Raw genomic sequence first — 20,254 nt, 5'->3', positions numbered from 1 at the left:
TTTACTGTTGAATAGCCTAGCAGAATGATTCCCAACAAATGGGCAAGTGCAATTCATTTTGTGTCACCACCTGGTTTTTGCTGGGTCGCAAATAGGATTTTTTAAAATTGTGTAATAACAAAAACTACATCAAAAGGAAGTATTTTAGTCATTTCTCCAGATCTTCAGCTGGTGCAAATCAGCATAGCTTAATTGATTTCCATGGTGCAGCATCACTGACATCAATGACACTATGCTGATTGATACCAACAAAGGATATCGTCCATTGTGTCTAGCTTCAAATTATAGGAAGAAAATAATAGTATGGGCCCAAAACTCCATAGTGAGAGACCCTGTGGATTAGGGGAAGCAGGAGAAACAACACAGAGAAAGAAAGTTAAAAGGCATTATAATTATTATTTCTTGTACTCAAATAGTACCTAGAAGCTCCAGCTCAGATCGCAGCCCCATTGTGCAAGACACTATAGATATGCATAGTAAGACAGTCCCTGGCCAGAGAGTTCACCATCTAAATAGAGAGACAGACAAAAGTGAGGGAGGAGGAGAAAGGAATAATAATAATTATTATTCCCATTTCCTAGGTGGGGCACTGAGTGAAAGAGAGATTAAGGGTATGTCTACATTGCAATCAGAGGTGACTTGCATGTGGTCATGTGGGAAGTCTGTAGCCAAGCAAGAAAACCCAGATTAGAGTCCTAGTCTAGTGCTTCAGCCATAAGGCCAAGCTTCCTCTCAGTCTGAAATAACTGTGGTGAAGAAAAGAAAGCTGTGTCTCCCATGGACCAACCACCCTTGATAATCGCATAAATCTTGCAATTTTTAAAAAATCTTATCTTGAAAACTGACCTGCATATAAAAATGAGTGATATTTAAACAAATGGAGGGGAAATAAGGGGCTTGGCAATGTTGTGGCTATGACTACCTGAAAATATGACCCAAAGGAAGACAAATCAGCCACTGAAAAATGAAATGGTTCACACTGAGAGTTTGAAGACACATATATATATCCAATAATATTTACATGCATGGGAAAAGAGACTGAACCCAGGTCCAGGAGTAGAGGCCTTTGTGGGATTTTTGGGAGAGCATGATGCCAACAAGAGTAGCAAAGACCTTAAGAAAGAAAACATGGTGAACATAACAAGGCCAATGCCATAACTACAAAGGGAAAAGATTCAGGTTTGTTTAAAAACAAAAGGAAGTTCTTACTCAGTTCATTACTGTTTCGGAATGTTAAATGTTATATTTATTATTTCATTATACTGCAGTAACATGACTACAATAGTATACACACCATGGCTATTCTGTTTAAATTCATCATATTGGAGGAGTTCCAGTACACTGTGTCATATCCATGAGTCATGCAATGATTATGCTTGTGATATGTGAAACACAGGATTGAACAGATTGTGAGTCATAAATCTACTGGGTTTATAATCAAAATGTTAATTAGGAATGAATTAAGACTACATTTCAACCCCCTCCCTACTTCCAAAACCCCCAAACTTTTAACTTTCTCCCAGCCCACCCTTTACCCCAGGCAGATATTTATTTCCAGACACCATGAAATTTATCTTCCTTGAACTTGCTCCCCAACAAAGCAAACCAATCTAAAGAAGGAAACGTCTGGTTAGCAGAAGTAAGTGGAATACTGCTCTATCAACACTATGTCTGGGCCACAGTAACCACATACTCAGGATTCTGCCTTAACTTGGTACTGCCACTGATATAACGGCTATAACCATACACAAATTATTCCTGTTCATATATAAATATAAACATTAAGCAAAGTTGAATGTAGCAGGGTCAAAATACCTTACCAACTTCTGCAGTTAAGGGTAAAAACACCACTGTTTCTTTTGCAACTAATGTTTAATAAGAAGGCTGCTTCAATTGCTGTATATTTACATCATTACATGCTGGGAACAATATTTTAAAGCATTCTTAAAAATTTAAACAATGGATTCCTCTTCTCTCTCTGCAGATAGTGGACGATTGGTAGGTTCAACACTTTGCGGAGAGTCTGCCATCTTCACCTCAAGGTGCTCATCAGTGGTCCCAGTGACACTGTCATAGGATGGAGGGAAAGATGTTGAGGACACAGTTTCTGACTTGTCTAAATTTCTACCATAATTTTCATTCACTTTCTCTGGAGCATCTTCAAGGATGTCACCATCACAGGTTCTATGACAGTATAAAAAAGAGGCCTGCTTCATGGAACGTTGCATCAAATGACTCCTGTAAACCCTCTGGATAATAATGGCAGAAACTTCCTCTTGTTTGTGTCTGATTGTGGTTGTGATTGGTTCATAAGAAAGCTTGGATGGATTGGCAGCCATAAACTTTTCCTCCATCTGTACTTTTAGAGTATCCATCTCCCCAGATTCTCCTAGCACCCGTTTAGTGAAAGCAAACAAAATATCCAAGCAGTGGATCCTATCTCCACTGACCAAGGGAAGATCCATTGCTATGAGCTCAATTTTGTTTGGTTTGGCTACACGTAAAGGTTCTGCCAAAGCATCTGCAAAGTCTGAAAGTGCCGAATACCCAATAAACTGAGTTGCCTCAGGATCAAATTTCTCCCAGACTTCATAAAACATATCAAAGTCATCTTCACCTAGAGGATCTGTACTTTCCTCAGTGGCAACATTGAAGTTCTCTAAAATAACAGCTATATACATGTTTACAACAATGAGAAATGATATAATGATGTAACTTACAAAGAAAATAATACCCACAACAGGTTTACCACATTCTCCCACAACTTCTTTTGTCTTTGGATCACAAAATGGAGGTCCAGTGTTTAAAATAGGACTGAGAAGACCATCCCAGCCAGCAGATGTTGTGATTTGGAAGAGACAGAGCATGCTGTTAGCAAAGGTTTGGAAGTTGAACATGTCATCAATCCCACTCTCCCACTTAACATAAGCAAAGTTAGCCATGCCAAAAATGGCATAAATAAACATGACCAGAAAAAGTAAGAGGCCAATGTTGAACAGAGCAGGAAGGGACATCATTAAGGCAAAAAGGAGAGTTCTAATTCCTTTTGCAGCTCGGATGAGTCTTAGTATTCGTCCAATTCGAGCCAAGCGAATGACTCTGAAGAGTGTAGGTGGGAAAAGATATTCTAATACTTTAACAATGTTAGAGAGCACACTGCCTAAAAAACAGAAATGAATAATCAGTTAGAATTTCTAATTTTTGCTAATTATTAACCGAAAGAAATAATAGTATCAGTAAAAATGTGCTAGCACTGATGGATCTTGATTCTTAAAATCTTGATTCCATTGCAGCCCCAACTAGACTCATATGACAACAGAAAAAAAGGTAATCTTCCAGACATCAGCTGATCAAGGCTTGATGTAAATTTTTATACTCTTTTTTTACCCCCCCGCTAATTTCTCACTCTTGCTCTCCCTTTAGGTCTATTTATTTTTGCTATTTTCTAGGAACTCCTTGTGGCAAGGAGCACTATAGAGAAATACTTCTCTTTTAAGGGAGATTTTTCCTTAAATCTCTAATCTTTATGGGGACCCACTTCTTTGCTCCCTGTTTTTCACCACTGTCATCAAAGTGGAATCAGGAAGAGGTTTGGATACATTTCTCTCAATACTCATACTGCCACACTAAATGGGGCTAATTATGAGGAGAGCAGATATTTTCCTTCCCTATATACCTTCTGCTATCACATTTGATAGTATTTGCTTTAGAAGTAGTTAAATTAGCAGAACAGAAATTTTATTCCAGCTCTTCACTCCATTTCTGCATTAAACTCCCTTCAAACTAAACTCAACATATATGGGCCTGATTCTCCTCTCTGTTACTCTAGTACAGTGATGGGCAACCTGTGGCCCTCGGAGCACATGCGGCCCATCAGGGTAATCCACTGGCGGGCCACCAGACCATTTGTTTACATTTGCACAGCTGCCTACAGATCCCATTAGCCAGGAATGGCGAACCGCAGCCACTGGGAGCTGCGGGCGACCATGCAAGTGTAAACAAATGGTCTGGCGGCTCGCCAGTGGCTTACCCTGATGGTCCATGTGCGCTCCGCGGGCCGCAGGTTGCCCACCACTGCTCTAGTATTAATCCATTGACTTCAGTTGAGTGACTCCTGATTTCCACCACTGTGAGAGGAGAATCAAGATAACTTTAGTCTAAATTAGACTGTCAAATAAAATGACACACTAATAACAATATACTACAGGCATGAGGACAAAATCAATGAGTTTGATGATGACGACATGAGGATTTTTCCATATAAAAAGATTGCTCTAACAAGAGAATTGTCAAAGATAATGTGCTTGTTCACAAGAACTGTTGGAAAATTGTATGACATATACAAATATTTGTATTTTGGATATTCCCATATCTATTGTTATTCAGGATTTATCAATTAAAGTTGCTATATTTTAATTTCAATTTTTGAAACTGAGTCTCCTTTACAATGTGAATGTATTGTATATGCTTTAAAAATTGGCAAAATATTTCTTCATGAACCAAAATTACAGGTCATGATATCATATGATAAAAGATTATACAATCACTGAAGTCTGAAAAAAAAATCTGAATTTTAGTAAAAATTAAAATGTTTCACATCCCTAAAATAACCCCTAATTAACACAGAAAATTATTAATTTTATCATCTGAATTCTCTTTTCAGTGTTATGAGACCAAAGTATAATACTTATTATAACCTGGTGCATTACATTTACAACTTTTCAAACAGTAAGAGAAAACACACTATTAGAGATTGTATACAATGTATCCTTCCACTATAAAAAGTAGTTCCTTTTAAAAAAGATAAGATAAAACAATAGGAAAAGTTTATAAATTCCTGTTCTGTGCTACTTTGAATATATGTGTTGGTATTTATTCTTCTCACCTTTCTTTTCTTTCTCTCTTTTTTAAAAAAAATCTGTTTTGACTACTTTCCCCAACACTTTGTTTCTAACATCCTGGGTCCCATTTCAGCAACAGTTTGTGGCCAAGTAGCCAATTGCAACTCACTTTATTTTATGAAAACTAAATTTGGGATACTGAAGAAAATGTTTGTGTATTTTTACCTACCAACAATGGACACGATGACAACACTTAAATCAAAAATGTTCCAGCCATTGGCGAAGTAGTAGTGTCTTAGAGCCAATAATTTCATGATGCATTCTACAGTAAAGATGACAACAAAGAGTATGTTGATTTTGTTAAGAATGTAAGTCTTCTCTGGACTTTGATCATCAGTTTCTATCATCATACTGATCATGTTAAGGCAGATGAGAATCATGATGATAACATCAAAGGCTTGGCTTGTTACGATGTCAAATAAAAACCCTTGGTATTTGTTCTGTAGGATAAAAAAAAAAAAGAGTATTTAGTATTCATTATGAGAATGTAGGCATGCATAGAATAATAGAAATGTAGGGCTGGAAGGGACCTCAAGAAGTCATCCAGTCCATCCCCCTGCACTGAGGCAGGACCAAGTATACCTAGACCATCCCTGACAGGTGTTTGTCTAACCTGTTATTAAAAATCTCCAGTGACAGGGATTCCACAACCTCCCTTGGTAACATATTCCAAAACTTAACTAGACTGATAGTTAGAAAGTTTTTTCTAATATTGCACCTAAATCTCTCTTGCTTCATATTAAGTTGTTTATTTCTTGTCTGCCTACTGTGGACATTGAGAACATTTGATCACAGTCCTGTTTATAAGAGCCCTTACCATATTGGAAAACTGTTATCAGGTCCCACCTCACTCTTTTCTCAAGACTAAACATGCCCAGTTTTTTTAACCTTTCCCCATAGGTCAGTTTTTGAAACCTTTAATCATTTTTGTTGCTCTCCTCCAGACTCCAGTTTGTCCACATCTTTCTTAAAGTATGGCATCCATACCTGGACACAACACTTCAGCTGAGGCCTCACAAGTGCCAAGCAAAGCAAAACAATATAATCCACATATTATCCTTTTTCACAAACAGCATCACACTATTGGTTCATATTCAATTTGTGATCCATTGTCATCCCCAGACCTTTTTCTGCAGCTCTACTGCCTAGCCAGTTATTCCCCATTTTGTATTTGTGCATTTCATTTTTCTTTCCTAGGTGTAGTACTTCGCACTTTTACTTACTGAATTTCACTGTGTTGATTTCAGAACACTTGTCTAATTTATTAAGGTATTTTTGAATTTTATTCCTGTCCGCCAAAGTACTTGCAATCCCACCCAGATTGTTATCATCTGCAAATTTTATAAGTGCTCTCCACTCCATTATTCAAGTCATTAATGAAAATGTTGATTAGTACCAGACACAGGACAGATCCTTCTGGGATCCCACCAGATACATCAAATTTGACAGGGAACCATTGATAACCACTCTTAGGGTATGGTTTTTCAACCAGTTTTGCACCCACTTTATAGTAATTCCACATTTCCCAAGTTTGCTTATTAGAACGTCATGTGGGACTGTATCAAAAGCCTTACTAAAATCAATAAATCACATCTCCTATTTCCCACAGCTCCCCAATCATCCCTAGTAACCATGTAAAATAAATGTATATACTCACTAGTGGATAGCTCCAATCTTTATCTGTTACAATGTTATTTAATTTCATAATAGGTAGATTATATATTTATATCAGAGTATACAAATCCTGAAGGATACTCTGTTTCAGGATAAATATACAAAACAGTATTTCTGCATTGACCTTCATAAACATTTAGTCTGTATAATCTTTATAATCAATGACAATTTCTTGGTGCAGAGTTAAGACTATGAACACTGTACACTAATGGAAAGAAACAGGTATATTGTATATATATAGTAGTTTTTTTCCAGTGGATTAAGTGAATTTTACTATGGATTTTCACTGATTAGAGATATTTTAGTTGGAAGAACTCAGATGTCTCACCAATGGCCTTGGGATAGGTTTTTGGGGTTTCTTGGATCCCAGTTTTTTCATTGCATTATAATATTTTCTCTGTTCTTCTGTCATAAAGATGTCTTGTCCACCTAAGTATATGGAGACAATGCTACTGTTATTTTTGATGAGAAAGAAACATTACTGCCATGCAAGCATCTAAATTATTGGAATCCAACATTTCTCTTTTTCTTCTATCCTTTCATCTCTTGCTAACCCTTTTCCCAGTACCTTATTAGGCCCAAAACAGTGCAGCAAGTTAACAAGATCTCCCAGAGCAGCAGTTCTGTGGTGACACTCTAGTGGCTCAGAAAGCAGATAAACGTTTAGGTTGCTAAGAGCCCAGGCATCTGAGGGAAGGAGCAACTTTCTCCCTGCCCCTCCAACTCATCTTGCTGCTTCCTCCATCTAAGGCCCACTGCCCAATCCCAGAGCTGCTCTCAGACCCTGTCCCACAGTGCTCAGCTCCAGTGCAGGGGAAGTAGTATTCATGGAACCATGTGGCTGGCTTCATAGACTCTTATGAATCAGCGCAGGCCCAATAGCCAAGCGTTACATGGCTAGAATGGTATGGAGAAGGGGAAGCATTTCACTTGTAATGCTGCCTCTATTAAATTCAGTACTGATGCTGCTTCATGTAATAAATGTATATAGATATTTCAGAGCTTCCATGTACTGCTGGCATGCTCTAGTTTGAAGACAACACAAGGAATATATCAGGGGCCTGGGAACATATCCAGTGTACTTATCTTTTTCTTTTGTTGGTTAAAATTGTCAATAATGACACCGACAAAGAGATTCAGTGTGAAGAAAGATCCAAAGATTATGAAAACCACAAAATAGAGGTACATCTTTATATCAGCCTCCTTTCGTGGCTGTTTTTCTTTCTGCAAAAATGAAAAGCAAGATGAAAATTGACTGAGAATAGTATGGCCCTGGTCCTGGAATGAGTTCTGTATAGGTGCAGGGGTCCTCCCGCACAGAGATCCTTGCAGAATATCCAACTTGCTTCATCACTAGAAATGCAGAAAAAAAACCTGTCTGTCACAAGAATAAGGAATTATCTACCCAGGAGTTAGTACACAGCAAACTAGGGTGGGAATCTACAGTGCGCCTGCTTGCCGCAGCTAAGCCACACACTGGGACTTTCACTCTGCTGTAGCAGTGAACACATGGTGAACTATGTGCAGTAAGCTGTTACACTCTAGTTTCACACCCTGGCTTGCTGTGCACTAACTCACTGTAGACAAGCCATAGGTCTTGCATTTCTGTGGTGGTGGGGGAGAAAGGGAAGCAGAGACTAAATTTGTAGTGTGATTAAAGTTAAATCCAAGGAGGCCACAGACAATGTGGATGACAATTTAACAAGGAACAATGTTTTGCCTAGAACTTGATTATCCTTCCTGATAAGCTGAAAATACCTTCTGAAAATATGCCAAATTCTCTGTTGGCATGTTTCCATTGAAGTAATTGGGCAGAGAATTAGGTTCAAGGTCTAGTATAACTATTTGTTGTTTTGATTTCCTTTGCAATCTTTGTTAAGATTATTCTGTGCAGAACAGATTCCTGTAATTGGCATTGATATTGATTAAAATTATGCTCAGAAACCTGTAGGGCAAAATCTCCCATTCCACTAATTGAAGACTAAGAAATTAGAAGATTGAATTTAGGGTTTTTTGTACTTCAGTATTCACACAAGGACACAAGATAATGTTTCTCTTTTTATGCATTTGTTTAAAATATTATCCATCGTAACTAAATATATGCCTGAATCAACTCTCATTGAGGTCAATGGAGTCATTACTGAGTACAGTGAGAATTGAATCAGACTTTCTTGGCATGATTTTCAAAGGTGGGCAGCAGGTTTAAAACAAATAAAAGGAAGTAGTTCTTCACACAGCGCACAGTCAACTTGTGGAACTCCTTGCCTGATGAGGTTGTGAAGGCTAGGACTATAACAGGGTTTAAAAGAGAACTGGATAAATTCATGGAGGTTAAGTCCATTAATGGCTATTAGCCAGGATGGGTAAGGAATGGTGTCCCTAGCCTCTGTTTGTCAGAGGGTGGTGATGGACGGCAGGAGAGAGACCACTTACCTGTTAGATCATTATCTGTTAGGTTCACTCCCTCTGGGGCACCTGGCATTGGCCCCTGTCGGTAGACAGGATACTGGGCTGGATGGACCTTTGGTTTGACCCAGTACAGCCATTCTTATGTTCTTATGTTAATCAACAGTTTTCACGGAGGTCAGTAGGATCTGTTGAGTACTCAATACTTGAAAATCAGGCCACTTAATGAGGAGCCTAACTTCAAATTCTCCTGCTTTTGAAAATCTTGGCCTAGATGTTTTCGTACACACAAATGATACAGTGTGGAATAAGCAAAAGAATATTTCTCATTAACCACCTGTGTCAATATGATGAAAATCTTAATGTGTACTATCTGGCCAGTTGATATGTATTCTATAATCCATTTTGAAAGTATATTAAGTTCATTGCGAATTGACTTAGGCCTTGGCTACACTTGCGAGTTACAGTGCTGTAAAGGCTCCTCCTGCGCTGTAACTCACTCCCTGTCCACACTGGCAAGGCATTTGCAGCGCTGTATCTCCGTGGTTGTAGCGCTGCATGTACTCCACCTCTCTGAGAGGAATAGCGAGTATTGCACTGCTGCTGCAGCGCTGCGGCGCCAGTGTGGCCGCCCAATGCACTGTGAATGGCCTCCAGAATTATTCGGCAGTATCCCACAATGCCTGTTCTAGCCACTCTGGTCATCATTTCAAATTCTACCGCCCTGGCCTCAGGTAACCAACCATGTGACCCATCCTTTACATTCCCCGGGAATTTTAAAAATCCCCTTCCTGTTTGCTCAGCCCGGCGTGGTGTGGAGTGCTATCAGCGAATCTTTCCCGGTGACCATGCCTCCACGCGCCAAGCGAGCCCCAGCATGGAGCAATGGCGAGTTGCTGGACCTCATCAGTGTTTGGGGGGAGGAAACTGTACAGTCCCAGCTGCGCTTCAGCTGTAGGAATTACGATACCTTCGGGAAAGTATCAAAGGACATGATGGAAAGGGGCCATGACCGGGACGCCCTGCAGTGCAGGATTAAAGTGAAGGAGCTGCGGAGTGCCTACTGCAAAGCCCGCGACGCAAATGGCCGCTCGGGTGCTCCCCCTGAGACCTGCCAATTCTACAAAGAGCTGGATGCGATACTTGGGGTTTACCCCACCTCCACTCCGAGTACCACCATGGACACTTCAGAGCCGGTGGGGGGTGGGAGGAGGAGGAGGAGGAAGAGGAGGAGGAAAACGGGAGTGATGGTGGTGGGCCAGATGGAGACACCCCGGAATCCCTGGAGCCATGCAGCCAGGAGCTCTTCTCGAGCCAGGAGGAAGGTAGCCAGTCGCAGTGGCCAGTACTTGGTGGAGGACAAACAGAAGAGCAGGTTCCTGAAAAAAAAACCGTTTACCGGGAAGGAATTTTTTCGGTGCGGGCTCTTTGAGAGAGGAGGGTTAGGCATGCATGCCTAGATGCAGAATAGTGCATTGATGTGGTTTATCACATCGCGGTAATCGGCCTCGGTAATCTCCTCGAATGTCTCATCCAGAACGTGTGCAATGTGCTTGCACAGTTTTATCTGGAGAGCCACCGTGGTCCTTGTCCCAGCCAGGCTAACGTGTCCACACCACTGTGCCACAAGGGGACCATTGCTGCACACAGGCAAGCTGCATATGGGCCAGGGCGGAAGCCGCATTGCAGTAGAAGACCCTCCCAGGTCACCCTCAGCAGCGAGATATCGTCCAGAACAAACTCCTATGGAAAATGTTGGGACAGTGTTCAGTGTAGGTGCCCCCTGAAGCTGTTGGCTCTCCCCGAGGCACAGAAACCCAGAGGACAGTGCAGCCCTGAAACAATCAGTCCCCCTTACTCACCATTTTGAGGCTCCCATGGGATGTGTGCACTCTGTTTCGGACGGGAAAATTATGCTATTGTGTAGACCCTGTGTGTTTTCTACTCCTTAAGTGCGGGGGGGAATCATTACTCTGTCTGGTATAAACAATGCTGCCTCTGTTAAATGTTGCATTTTGCCTATACAGCTGCATCAACCTTGAGACCTCAGCCGTCCCTCTTATCACCTGCTCAGAGACTGCAAAGACTCAGGAAGAGACCGCAAAAAAGCAAAGAAGACATGCGGCAATCTATTAAAGAGAATGAGAAAGCACAGAACTGGAGGGAGAGAGAAAGCAGGATCCGCCAGGAAAATGCAGCGCACCAGCGGCAAAGCACCGCGCACCGACAGCAAAGCACTGATAGGCTCATAAGCATCCTGGAGTGCCAAGCAGACATTATCCAGGAGCTGGTAGCCATGCAGAAAGAGTATCAGTACCGGAAACACAAACGCCATCCCCCCCTACAGCCCTTGTCCCAAAACTCTTTCCGTTGTGCCCCACTGTCACCTCCAACCCACTTTCCCCAACTTCCGTGTTCTTCATACCACCCGCTGCCTCCAAAAAACAGTATCTTCACCACCCAGCCCCGAAAACCACGACCCTTACCCTCTGCACTCAATCCCCATCACCATGCAGTATAGCTGTCCTGAAGTGCAACACTCACTGCACAGCACACCAGACAGGACATACGCGAATCTGTGATTGTACTGTTCCCCACTCCACCTCCTTGTTTCTTTTCAATAAATCGATTTTTTGGCTTTGAAAACATTCTTTATTATTACATAAAGTAAAAGACTCCTTAGCCCAGGAAATAAACAGGCACTGCAAGTCTGCTTGTCTGCTTAGCAAACACTGATTCCTAAAGATTGGAACTACTGCACTTCACTCCCATGCAGGGCACCAGATATCACTGCCGGTTTTCAGCCTCAAATTGCTCCCTCAAGGCATCCCTAATCCTTGCAGCCCCACGCTGGGCCCCTGTAATAGCCCTGCTCTCTGGCTGTGCAAATTCAGCCTCCAGGTGTTGAACCTCAGAGGTCCATGCCTGAGTGAAGCTTTCACCCTTCCCTTCACAAATATTATGGAGCGCACAGCATGCGGATATAACCGTGGGGATGCTGTTTTCGGCCAAGTCCAGCTTCCCATACAGAGATCGCCAGCGGGCCTTTAAACGGCCAAAGGCACACTCCACAGTCATTCGGCACCGGCTCAGCCTGTAGTTGAACTGTTCCTTGCTGCTGTCAAGGCTCCCTGTGTAGGGTTTCATGAGCCACAGCATTAATGGGTAAGCGGGATCTCCAAGGATCACAATGGGCATTTCAACTTCCCCTACCATGATCTTCCACTCTTGGAAAAAAGTCCCGCCCTGCATCTTCCTGAACAGCCAAGTGTTCCAAAAGATGCGTGCATCATGCACCTTTCTGGGCCAGCCTGTGTTAATGTCAATGAAATGCCCACTGTGATCCACAAGCGCCTGGAGAACCATAGAGAAATACCCCTTCCGATTAACGTACTCGGATCCTAGGTGGGGTGGTGCCAGAATAGGAATGTTCACCCCATCTATCGCCCCTCCACAGTTAGGGAACCCCATTTGTGCAAAGCCATCCACTACTTCCTGCAAGTTACCCAGAGTCACGGTTCTTCTGAGTAGGATGCGATTAATGGCCTTGCAAACTTGTATCAACACGATTCCAACAGTCGACTTTCCCACTCCAAACTGGTTTGCGACCGACCGGTAGCTGTCTGGAGTTGCCAGCTTCCAGATTGCAATAGCCACACGCTTTTCCACTGCCAGGGCAGCTCTCAATCTCGTGTCTTTGCGCCGCAGGGTGGGGGCAAGCTCCTCACACAGTCCCATGAAAGTGGCTTTTCTCATCCAAAATTTCTGCAGCCACTGCTCGTCATCCCAGACTTCCATGACGACGTGATCCCACAACTCGGTGCTTGTTTCCCGAGCCCAAAAGCGGCGTTTCACGGTGCTGAGCATGTCCGTGAATGCCACAAGCAATTTCGTGTCGTATGCGTTACGTGGCTCGATAGCATTGTCGGACTCCTCACTCTCACTTTCACTTTGGATCTTAAGGAATATTTCGACAGCCAAACGTGACGTGCTGGCGAGACTCGTCAGCATACGCCTCAGCAGTTTGGGCTCCATTTCCCGCAGACAGATCGTGTTGCACAGAAACCGTTGAAAGATGGCGCCAAAGGTGGACAGAAACAAAGGGATTTCTGGGATGCGAAGTGATGCATCCCGGGGCATTGGAATAGGACCCAGAATCCCCCACACCCACGCCCCATTCCCACAACCCACGGCGCCAGAATGGGAAAAGGTGCTCTGTGGGATAGCTGCCCATAATACACCACTCACAATGGCACTGCAATTGCGGCAAATGTGGCCACGACAGTGCACTGGGCAGCTGTCAGTGTGGACAGACTGCAGTGCTTTCCCTACTCAGCTGCACGAAGTCAGGTTTAACTCACAGCGCTATACATCTGCAAGTGTAGCCAAGGCCTTAGAGAGGACTAATGTCTGAGTGCATGTATCCCGCACCCAAACTTCCTCCCACATCCCCACCCCCTGACCCAGTCCGGAGCCCCCTCCCATACCCTGAACCCATAATTTCTGACCCTACCCCAGAGCCTGCACCCCAGCTCAGAACCTATACCCCCTGCCACACCCAAATCCCCTGCCCCACCCCAGAGCCCCCTCCTGCATCCCAAACCCTTCATCCCCGGTTTCATCTCAGAGCCTGCACCCCAACCTCCTACCCCCACCCAGTGAAAATGAGTAATTAAGGGGGGGGAGAGCAAACAACAGAGGGAGGGGGAATGGAGTGAGCGGGGGGCATGGCAGGGGCATGACCTTGGGGGAGAGGTGGGGCAAAGATATTCGGTTTTCTGCAAATAGAAATTTGGCAACCCTACCCCAAGTACCAGAATTCCAGTCACCTCTGACTGACTTCTGCTAGAAAAGCCCCAGAATGTACAGAGCCCAGCAGTGAAGCAAAGCACCATTGGATACCCACTCCGAATGCTGACCGCTTACTCCACAGAAAGTCCTAGCTATTCACACATGGATACATATTGAATCAGAAAGCAATTTACAGTCTGTATGCCAGTGTGTACTATATAATATGCACCACTCAGTGTACAAAAATTCATTGTGCATGAACTGCCCTCCCACTCTCTGTGATCACAAGACTTCTATGTTCATATAGCACCTAATACAATAGAGCCCTGATTCGGGCCTCTGGATGTTACAGAAATATAAATATTAAATAAAATAATATTTGACAATTTATTTCAAATGGTTGTCATCCACTTTAGTTCAACCCTGAATTGCTCCTAGTTATAATTTCATAGGCATTGAATTTGACAAAGCAGCTTCCCTCTAAAACATTCACTGTAGCAGTTAACTATAATTATGGTATTGCAAGTGAAATGTGCATATCAGATGTTGGAAATATAGATCAGGGAGTCTTATCATAAGTGGACAACACCAAGAAAACAGTGAACAGAAAAGACATAACATTGTATCACTTAAAACTAACAAGTATGAAAAAGATCAAACAACTAAAAACTGGAGAGATGGTCACCAGGGAGAATATTTAATATTTGTGACCTACCCCTCGTGAATCTACTGCTGCATACATAATGTCCATCCAACCTTTAAATGTCGCCTAGAATAAAAGACAAATAATTAAAATTATATTCAACTTTCAGGGACAGATATTGTAGCCTGTTTACAACATATTTTTGGCACTGAGTTGGTGCAAAGGGACTACAGTCTGTCCATAAATGCCCAGTAGATTTACTTCTGGTGTGTGTGTGTGGGGCGGGGGGGGGGTCTCCCTGATGACATGTCTATGACACAGATGGGCCTTAGGCCTCTGCAGCCCACCATCTTCTTGCATAGAGGGCATGTCAGGAGAGGGAGGATGCAGACTGCAGTGATATTCTGCCATAGCAGTCCTCCACTTGTATATGACCCATTAAGGACCTTAATTCAGTGGCAGACCAAAGCTGCCTGAGAACAGGTTTAAATTGTGTTGAGCAGGGGTTGAGCCCAAGATTCAGGGAATTGGAACTAGCCCACTAATGCTGTCTTCCCCCTTCCCGGCAGGGAGAGAGTTTTGCCTTGAGTTTCATGAAATTAAAACAAACGTACCATCTTCCCAGGAGCTGCAAATCAGAGTAACATATGTTCAGCTACATCATCAGTTTGTAGATCACCCCTAGGCCCTACATGTCTGTACACTAGAGTAAGAGGCCCCACATGGCCTAACCATATTGCCAGTCTGAACATGGGCTGGAGGGGGAGAGAAGGCTCTGTAGGGCCACTATTACCACCTTGCACAGTGGTGGGTAAGAAATCAGCACCATGACACCACCCCATTGTGCCAACCAGCAAAAGAAAACAGAACTTACCACCTGAAGAAGAGCCAGATAACCAGAACCAACGTTATCAAAGTTGACTTTACCATTCGTCCAATATATTTTTTGTGTCTCATTATAGGCTGTGCAATTCTGTTTGTTCTTAATACTTTTATTTAATACTGATTTTTCTTCAGTCATGTTAACGCATTTTCCAAATTGTCCTGCAAATAGGTTCACTCCCATGATACTAAAAATGAGCCAGAAAATGAGGCAGACAAGCAGAACGTTCATGATGGAAGGGATGGCACCTATCAATGCATTTACAACCACCTTAAAAGTGAAATGAAAGAAAAGCATACAGTTATTATAGGCATTATAGACATGAGCATGGCCCTAAATAGCTATTCACTACATTCAACTGTTTTGAAAAAACTAAGCAATCCCTTGTATGCATTTTTGTTTTATTCATTACAGTCCCAGGATATTAAGAGACAAGCTAATAGGTTTTATTAGACAAGGTAATATATTTTATTGAATCAACTTCAGCTGGTGAGAGAGAGAGAAGCTTTTGAGCCAATACAGAGCTCTTCTTCAGGTCTGGGAAACCTACTCAGAATGTCACAGCTAAATACAAGGTGTAACAGAGTGTTTAGCATAAGTAATTAACATATATTTCAGTGGACCATTCAAGGTGAAGTGACCCATTAACATCCCTCCATCCACAGGGGACAAAGGAAGGTGGGGGGAAGCAGCTAGGGTGGGGGTTCTTAGTGGGTTATAGATTGTTGTAATAAGCATAAATCCAGTGTCTCTAGTCAGTCCATGATTATAAATGTCTAACAAAGTTATGAATTTAAGCTCCCAGGTCTCTCTTTTGAAAGTGTTGTACAGATTTCCTTTGAGGATGAGGACTGATAGGTCAGAAATAAAGTGATCACTTTGTGAAAAGTGTTCACCCACAGGTGATAGGGTTTTTGTCTTTTATCATTTTCCTGTATGAGTTCATTTGAGAGTGTAGTAATTGTCTAGTATTGTCCAAATATCAACTATGTGGGTATTTGTGAGGTACACCACATGTTATGACAGGCCTGGGTAGGACCCATGGACCTTGAAAGGTGTGTTGCGGGGGAGTGGGGGGAGAGGGGGCAGGGAGTGTTGATCATTGTGGCAGAGGAGAAGATTGCATCATGGAATGGGCCACCCAAATCCCCAAGAGAACCTGCTTCAATATGGAAATGCCCCAACAACAACTGTATGGGTGAAACCAGACAATTACTATGCTCTCCAATGAACTCACACAAGAAAATGATAAAAGATAAAAACACCATAACATGTTCTGACTCATGCTTAATGGAGATTTTTAACTTCCACTGTGGATCTTATTACATCTGGCTAGGTGCTTCAAAGCGTAATCTCTACTGATGTAAGCAGAGTCAGGATGAGCTCTACCCTGACATCTGGTGGTGAATTATGGCGAGTGTGGAAAAGAACTCCAGGGGCTGATCTTGTTTGCATAGGCACACCCACTCGCCTGGCATGAAACAACAGCAACTCAAAGTGGTTACTTTGGCTGGTGTGGGATCCCCAGTTTTCTCTGTTATTGGGACAGGAAGAATAAAGTTTTGTTACCCTGATTCTGTGAATCAAGGCCAGTGAAACTGTTGTATGACAGAAGGACTGAGTGAGTCCTTCACCATCACCTAAGTAGCACTTGCTTGACAAGGGGCATGGGTTACAAAACCCAGTGAATAGAGAGAGGATGGGGACAGGTATTTGTACCTGATGGTATGGGCCCTCTCTGAGGGGTTGAAACACCAATTGCACTACCTCCTCTCTCCACTGTTGAATATCAGAGCTAACTTTGATTCCATTAGAAGTCTAGTTACAGGCTGCTGAGCTGAATTCACTTTGGGCCAATGGTGCACTAGCAGTGGGGCTCCCCTACTATGAGCTGAAATTGCTAAGAGCTGAAATCACAAAAGAGCTAAAGTTATTAAGAGCTGAGATCACTGAGGCTGTGTTAACTAGTGGGGGAGCCTGAAGCTATATTGCTAAGTGGCTGGTGGAGCAGCTAGCAGAGTGGAGCCTTGCGGGGATGGTTGGAGTGGAGCTGAGCGACTCACAGGTCGGTGAGCGGAGCGGAGCAGCTAGCAGAGCAGAGCGGAGCCTTGTGGGAGCGGCCCAAGGGACGGCTGAAGTGGAGCAGAGCTGAGCGGCTCACAGGTCGGTGAGCAGAGTGGAGCAGCTGCCAGAGCAGTTCGTGGGACGGCGGGAGCAGCTCACGGGGCAGCTGGTGGAGTGGAGCGGCTCGTGGTGAAGGCTGTGGCGGAACCCCGTCGGCCTCGGATCACATAAGGTGCTCCTTAACACCCTGCGTGCCCCACCCCTGAACTCTGGGGCTGCACTGACCAGGGACAGAGACTTCGGGGGGTTGTTGGACTTTTGGGACTTTGGTGATCCTTGGGTTGCTGGTTTCAAGAACCCAAGGGAAATGACATAGCCCAACTTGCTGGGGTGGGTTTTTTGCTCATGGTTTGTGTTAGGAATCCTGTTTGTGGTGTTTTTCCAGTTTAATGCTGATGTCGTTTACCTCATGTTATTAAACATTTTCTGTTACACTCAGACTCCGTGCTTGCGAGAGGGGAAGTATTGCCTCTTAGAGGCACCCAGTGGGTGGTATGTAATTGTCCCAGGTCACTGGGTGGGGGCTCGAGCCGGTTTTGCATTGCGTTATTGAAACGGAACCCCTAGATACAGAACCCGGCCCGTGTTGCTGCCAACTTAGATGGGCAGAAGGGTTACATTTTTGGGGGCTCGTCCGGGATGGAAGATGTGCGACAACATCTTCAGGAGCTGGCTGCGAATGGCATCATTACAGAGTCCCGCAGCCCATACGCCTCACCCATTGTGGTGGTCCGTAAAAAGAATGGGAAAATCCGGATGTGTATTGACTACCGCACCCTAAACCGCCGTACTGTGGTTGACCAGTACACAATGCCCCAAGTCCAAGATGCCTTAGACTGTTTGCTGGGAAGCCAGTGGTTCTCTGTGTTGGATCTTCGGAGTGGATACTACCAGATCCCTCTGGGAGAAGAAGATAAGGAGAAGACAGCCTTCATCTGCCCATTAGGGTTTTATCAATTTGAACGCATGCCCCAAGGGATTTCTGGAGCACCTGCCACATTTCAATGTCTTATGGGAGACATGAATTTACTGCAAGTGTTAGTTTATTTGGATGACCTGATTGTGTTTGGAAGAACCTTGGAGGAGCATGAAGAAAGACTTCTTAAAGTGCTTGATAGGTTAGAGGATTATGGTTTGAAGCTTTCAATTGACAAATGCCAGTTCTGCAGGACCTCAGTGAAGTATGTGGGTCACATCGTGTCCCAAGAGGGTGTGAGTACTGATCCCGATAAAATAGAAGCCCTCACTACATGGCCATGTCCAAGTAACTACAGAGAACTCAAGACCTTTCTTGGGTTTAGTGGCTACTACCGCAGATTTGTGAAGAACTATGCTACGATTGTAAAACCTCTGAATGATCTTACCAGGGGATACCAGTCCAGCAGGAACAAATCTAAGACCAAGAATAAGGGGAGGTCCCCAAAGCATCCTGTGCAGAGACACTATGGCCCCTTCGAACCATTTGGGCCACGGTGGGATGAGAGATGTGAAAGGGCTTTTCGAGAAATCATTACATGCCTAACTCATGCTCCGGTCCTAGTCTTTGCTGACCCAAGCAAGCCATTTATCCTGCATACTGATGCCAGTTTGGAGGGTCTGGGAGCAGTACTGTACCAGGAAGTGGAAGGAAGACGTAAACCTGTAGCCTTTGCCAGCCGAGGACTGTCTGATAGTGAAACTCGCTATCCCACCCACAAGCTGGAGTTCAGTTCAATTGCACATATGCAAAATGGAAAAAGACTGCCTAGGAAGGAGTACTGCAAAAAGGGATCTGGGAGTCTTAATGGGTTACAATTGTAATACTGTTGCAAAAAAAGCAAACATTATTCTGGGATGTATTAGCAAGAGTATTTTAATCAAGACAGAGAAGTAATTCTTCCACTGTACTCTGTGCGGATTAGGCCTCAATTCTGGGAACCACATTTCAGGAAAGATGTGGACAAATTGGATAAATTTCAGAGAAGAGCAACAAAAATGATTAAAGGTCTAGGAAAACATGACCTATGAGGGAAGATTAAACAAACCCAGTGTTTTCAGTCTAGAGAAGAAGTCTGAGGGGGGACATAACAGTTTTCAAGAGGGAGAAAAATTGTTCTCAGTAACCTCCGAGGATAGGACAAAAAGACTATAGGCTTAAATTGCAGCAAGGGTGGTATAGGCTAGACATTAGGACAAATTTCCTATCAGAGTGGTTAAACACTGGAATAAATTGTCGAGGGTGGTTGTGGAATCTCTGTCATTGGATATTTTTAAGAGCAGGTCAGACACCTGTCAGGGATGGTCTAGGTAATGCTTGGTCCTGCTTTGAGTGCAGGGGACTGGACTAGAAGACCTCTTGAGGTCTCTTCCAGTCCTATGATCAAAGACAGCAACATCTTACTTCATATTCTCCATAGACAGTTCAGATAGTTGACCATCCCTCGTATCAATTTTTCTCTATGGTCAATAGAGCACAAGGATATTACATCTGATTTGTAATAGACAGAGAGTACAGCTTACTATACAAACCTTACTTGCCATATACATGTAATAGTATGTGGAATGCCACTTCTGCAACATTTTTTCCTTACTTTCCCCTTATCTTGTGAAAGCCTCTCCCACTGATGCTGTGCTGCCACTGGGTTGGGATGGGAAGAAAGAAGCCTCAGAATCCATCTAGAGGCACAGGAGCCCCTTGTGGACAGACACTACCTTTATTGGATCTTGCAAGATCTGAAACTGATCCCTGCTTCTTCCACAGGAGGAACTGTGGCAAATTCCCCATGTAGAGTTTCCCACATAGGTGATAGTTTGGGATAATGCTTAACAGAATAGAGGAAAGCAGTAGATATG

The 20,254-nt window shown here is 43.4% G+C and overlaps 1 protein-coding gene across 1 annotated transcript in view; it reads right to left on the bottom strand.

The window, feature by feature from the left end:
• Window positions 1-366: 366 nt before the first annotated feature.
• The window catches only part of LOC101949928 (sodium channel protein type 5 subunit alpha-like), a 101,228-nt gene continuing 81,340 nt past the window's right edge, over window positions 367-20,254 (bottom strand). Inside the window, exons 23-28 of the mRNA XM_065582692.1 lie at window positions 15,290-15,568; window positions 14,488-14,541; window positions 7,658-7,799; window positions 6,904-7,004; window positions 5,071-5,341; window positions 367-3,160 (exon numbers count right to left, since the gene is read on the bottom strand). Of these exons, the coding sequence (XP_065438764.1) occupies window positions 1,953-3,160; window positions 5,071-5,341; window positions 6,904-7,004; window positions 7,658-7,799; window positions 14,488-14,541; window positions 15,290-15,568 (2,055 nt within the window). The 3' untranslated portion in view covers window positions 367-1,952. The remainder of the gene's footprint in view (window positions 3,161-5,070; window positions 5,342-6,903; window positions 7,005-7,657; window positions 7,800-14,487; window positions 14,542-15,289; window positions 15,569-20,254) is intronic.

The sequence above is a fragment of the Chrysemys picta genome, chromosome 2 (genome assembly GCF_011386835.1).
Source record: "Chrysemys picta bellii isolate R12L10 chromosome 2, ASM1138683v2, whole genome shotgun sequence".
NCBI classification, from domain to species: Eukaryota; Metazoa; Chordata; order Testudines; family Emydidae; genus Chrysemys; species Chrysemys picta.
The sequence above is the reverse complement of the archived record's forward strand: the minus strand, read 5'-3'. Positions and strand labels throughout refer to the sequence as shown.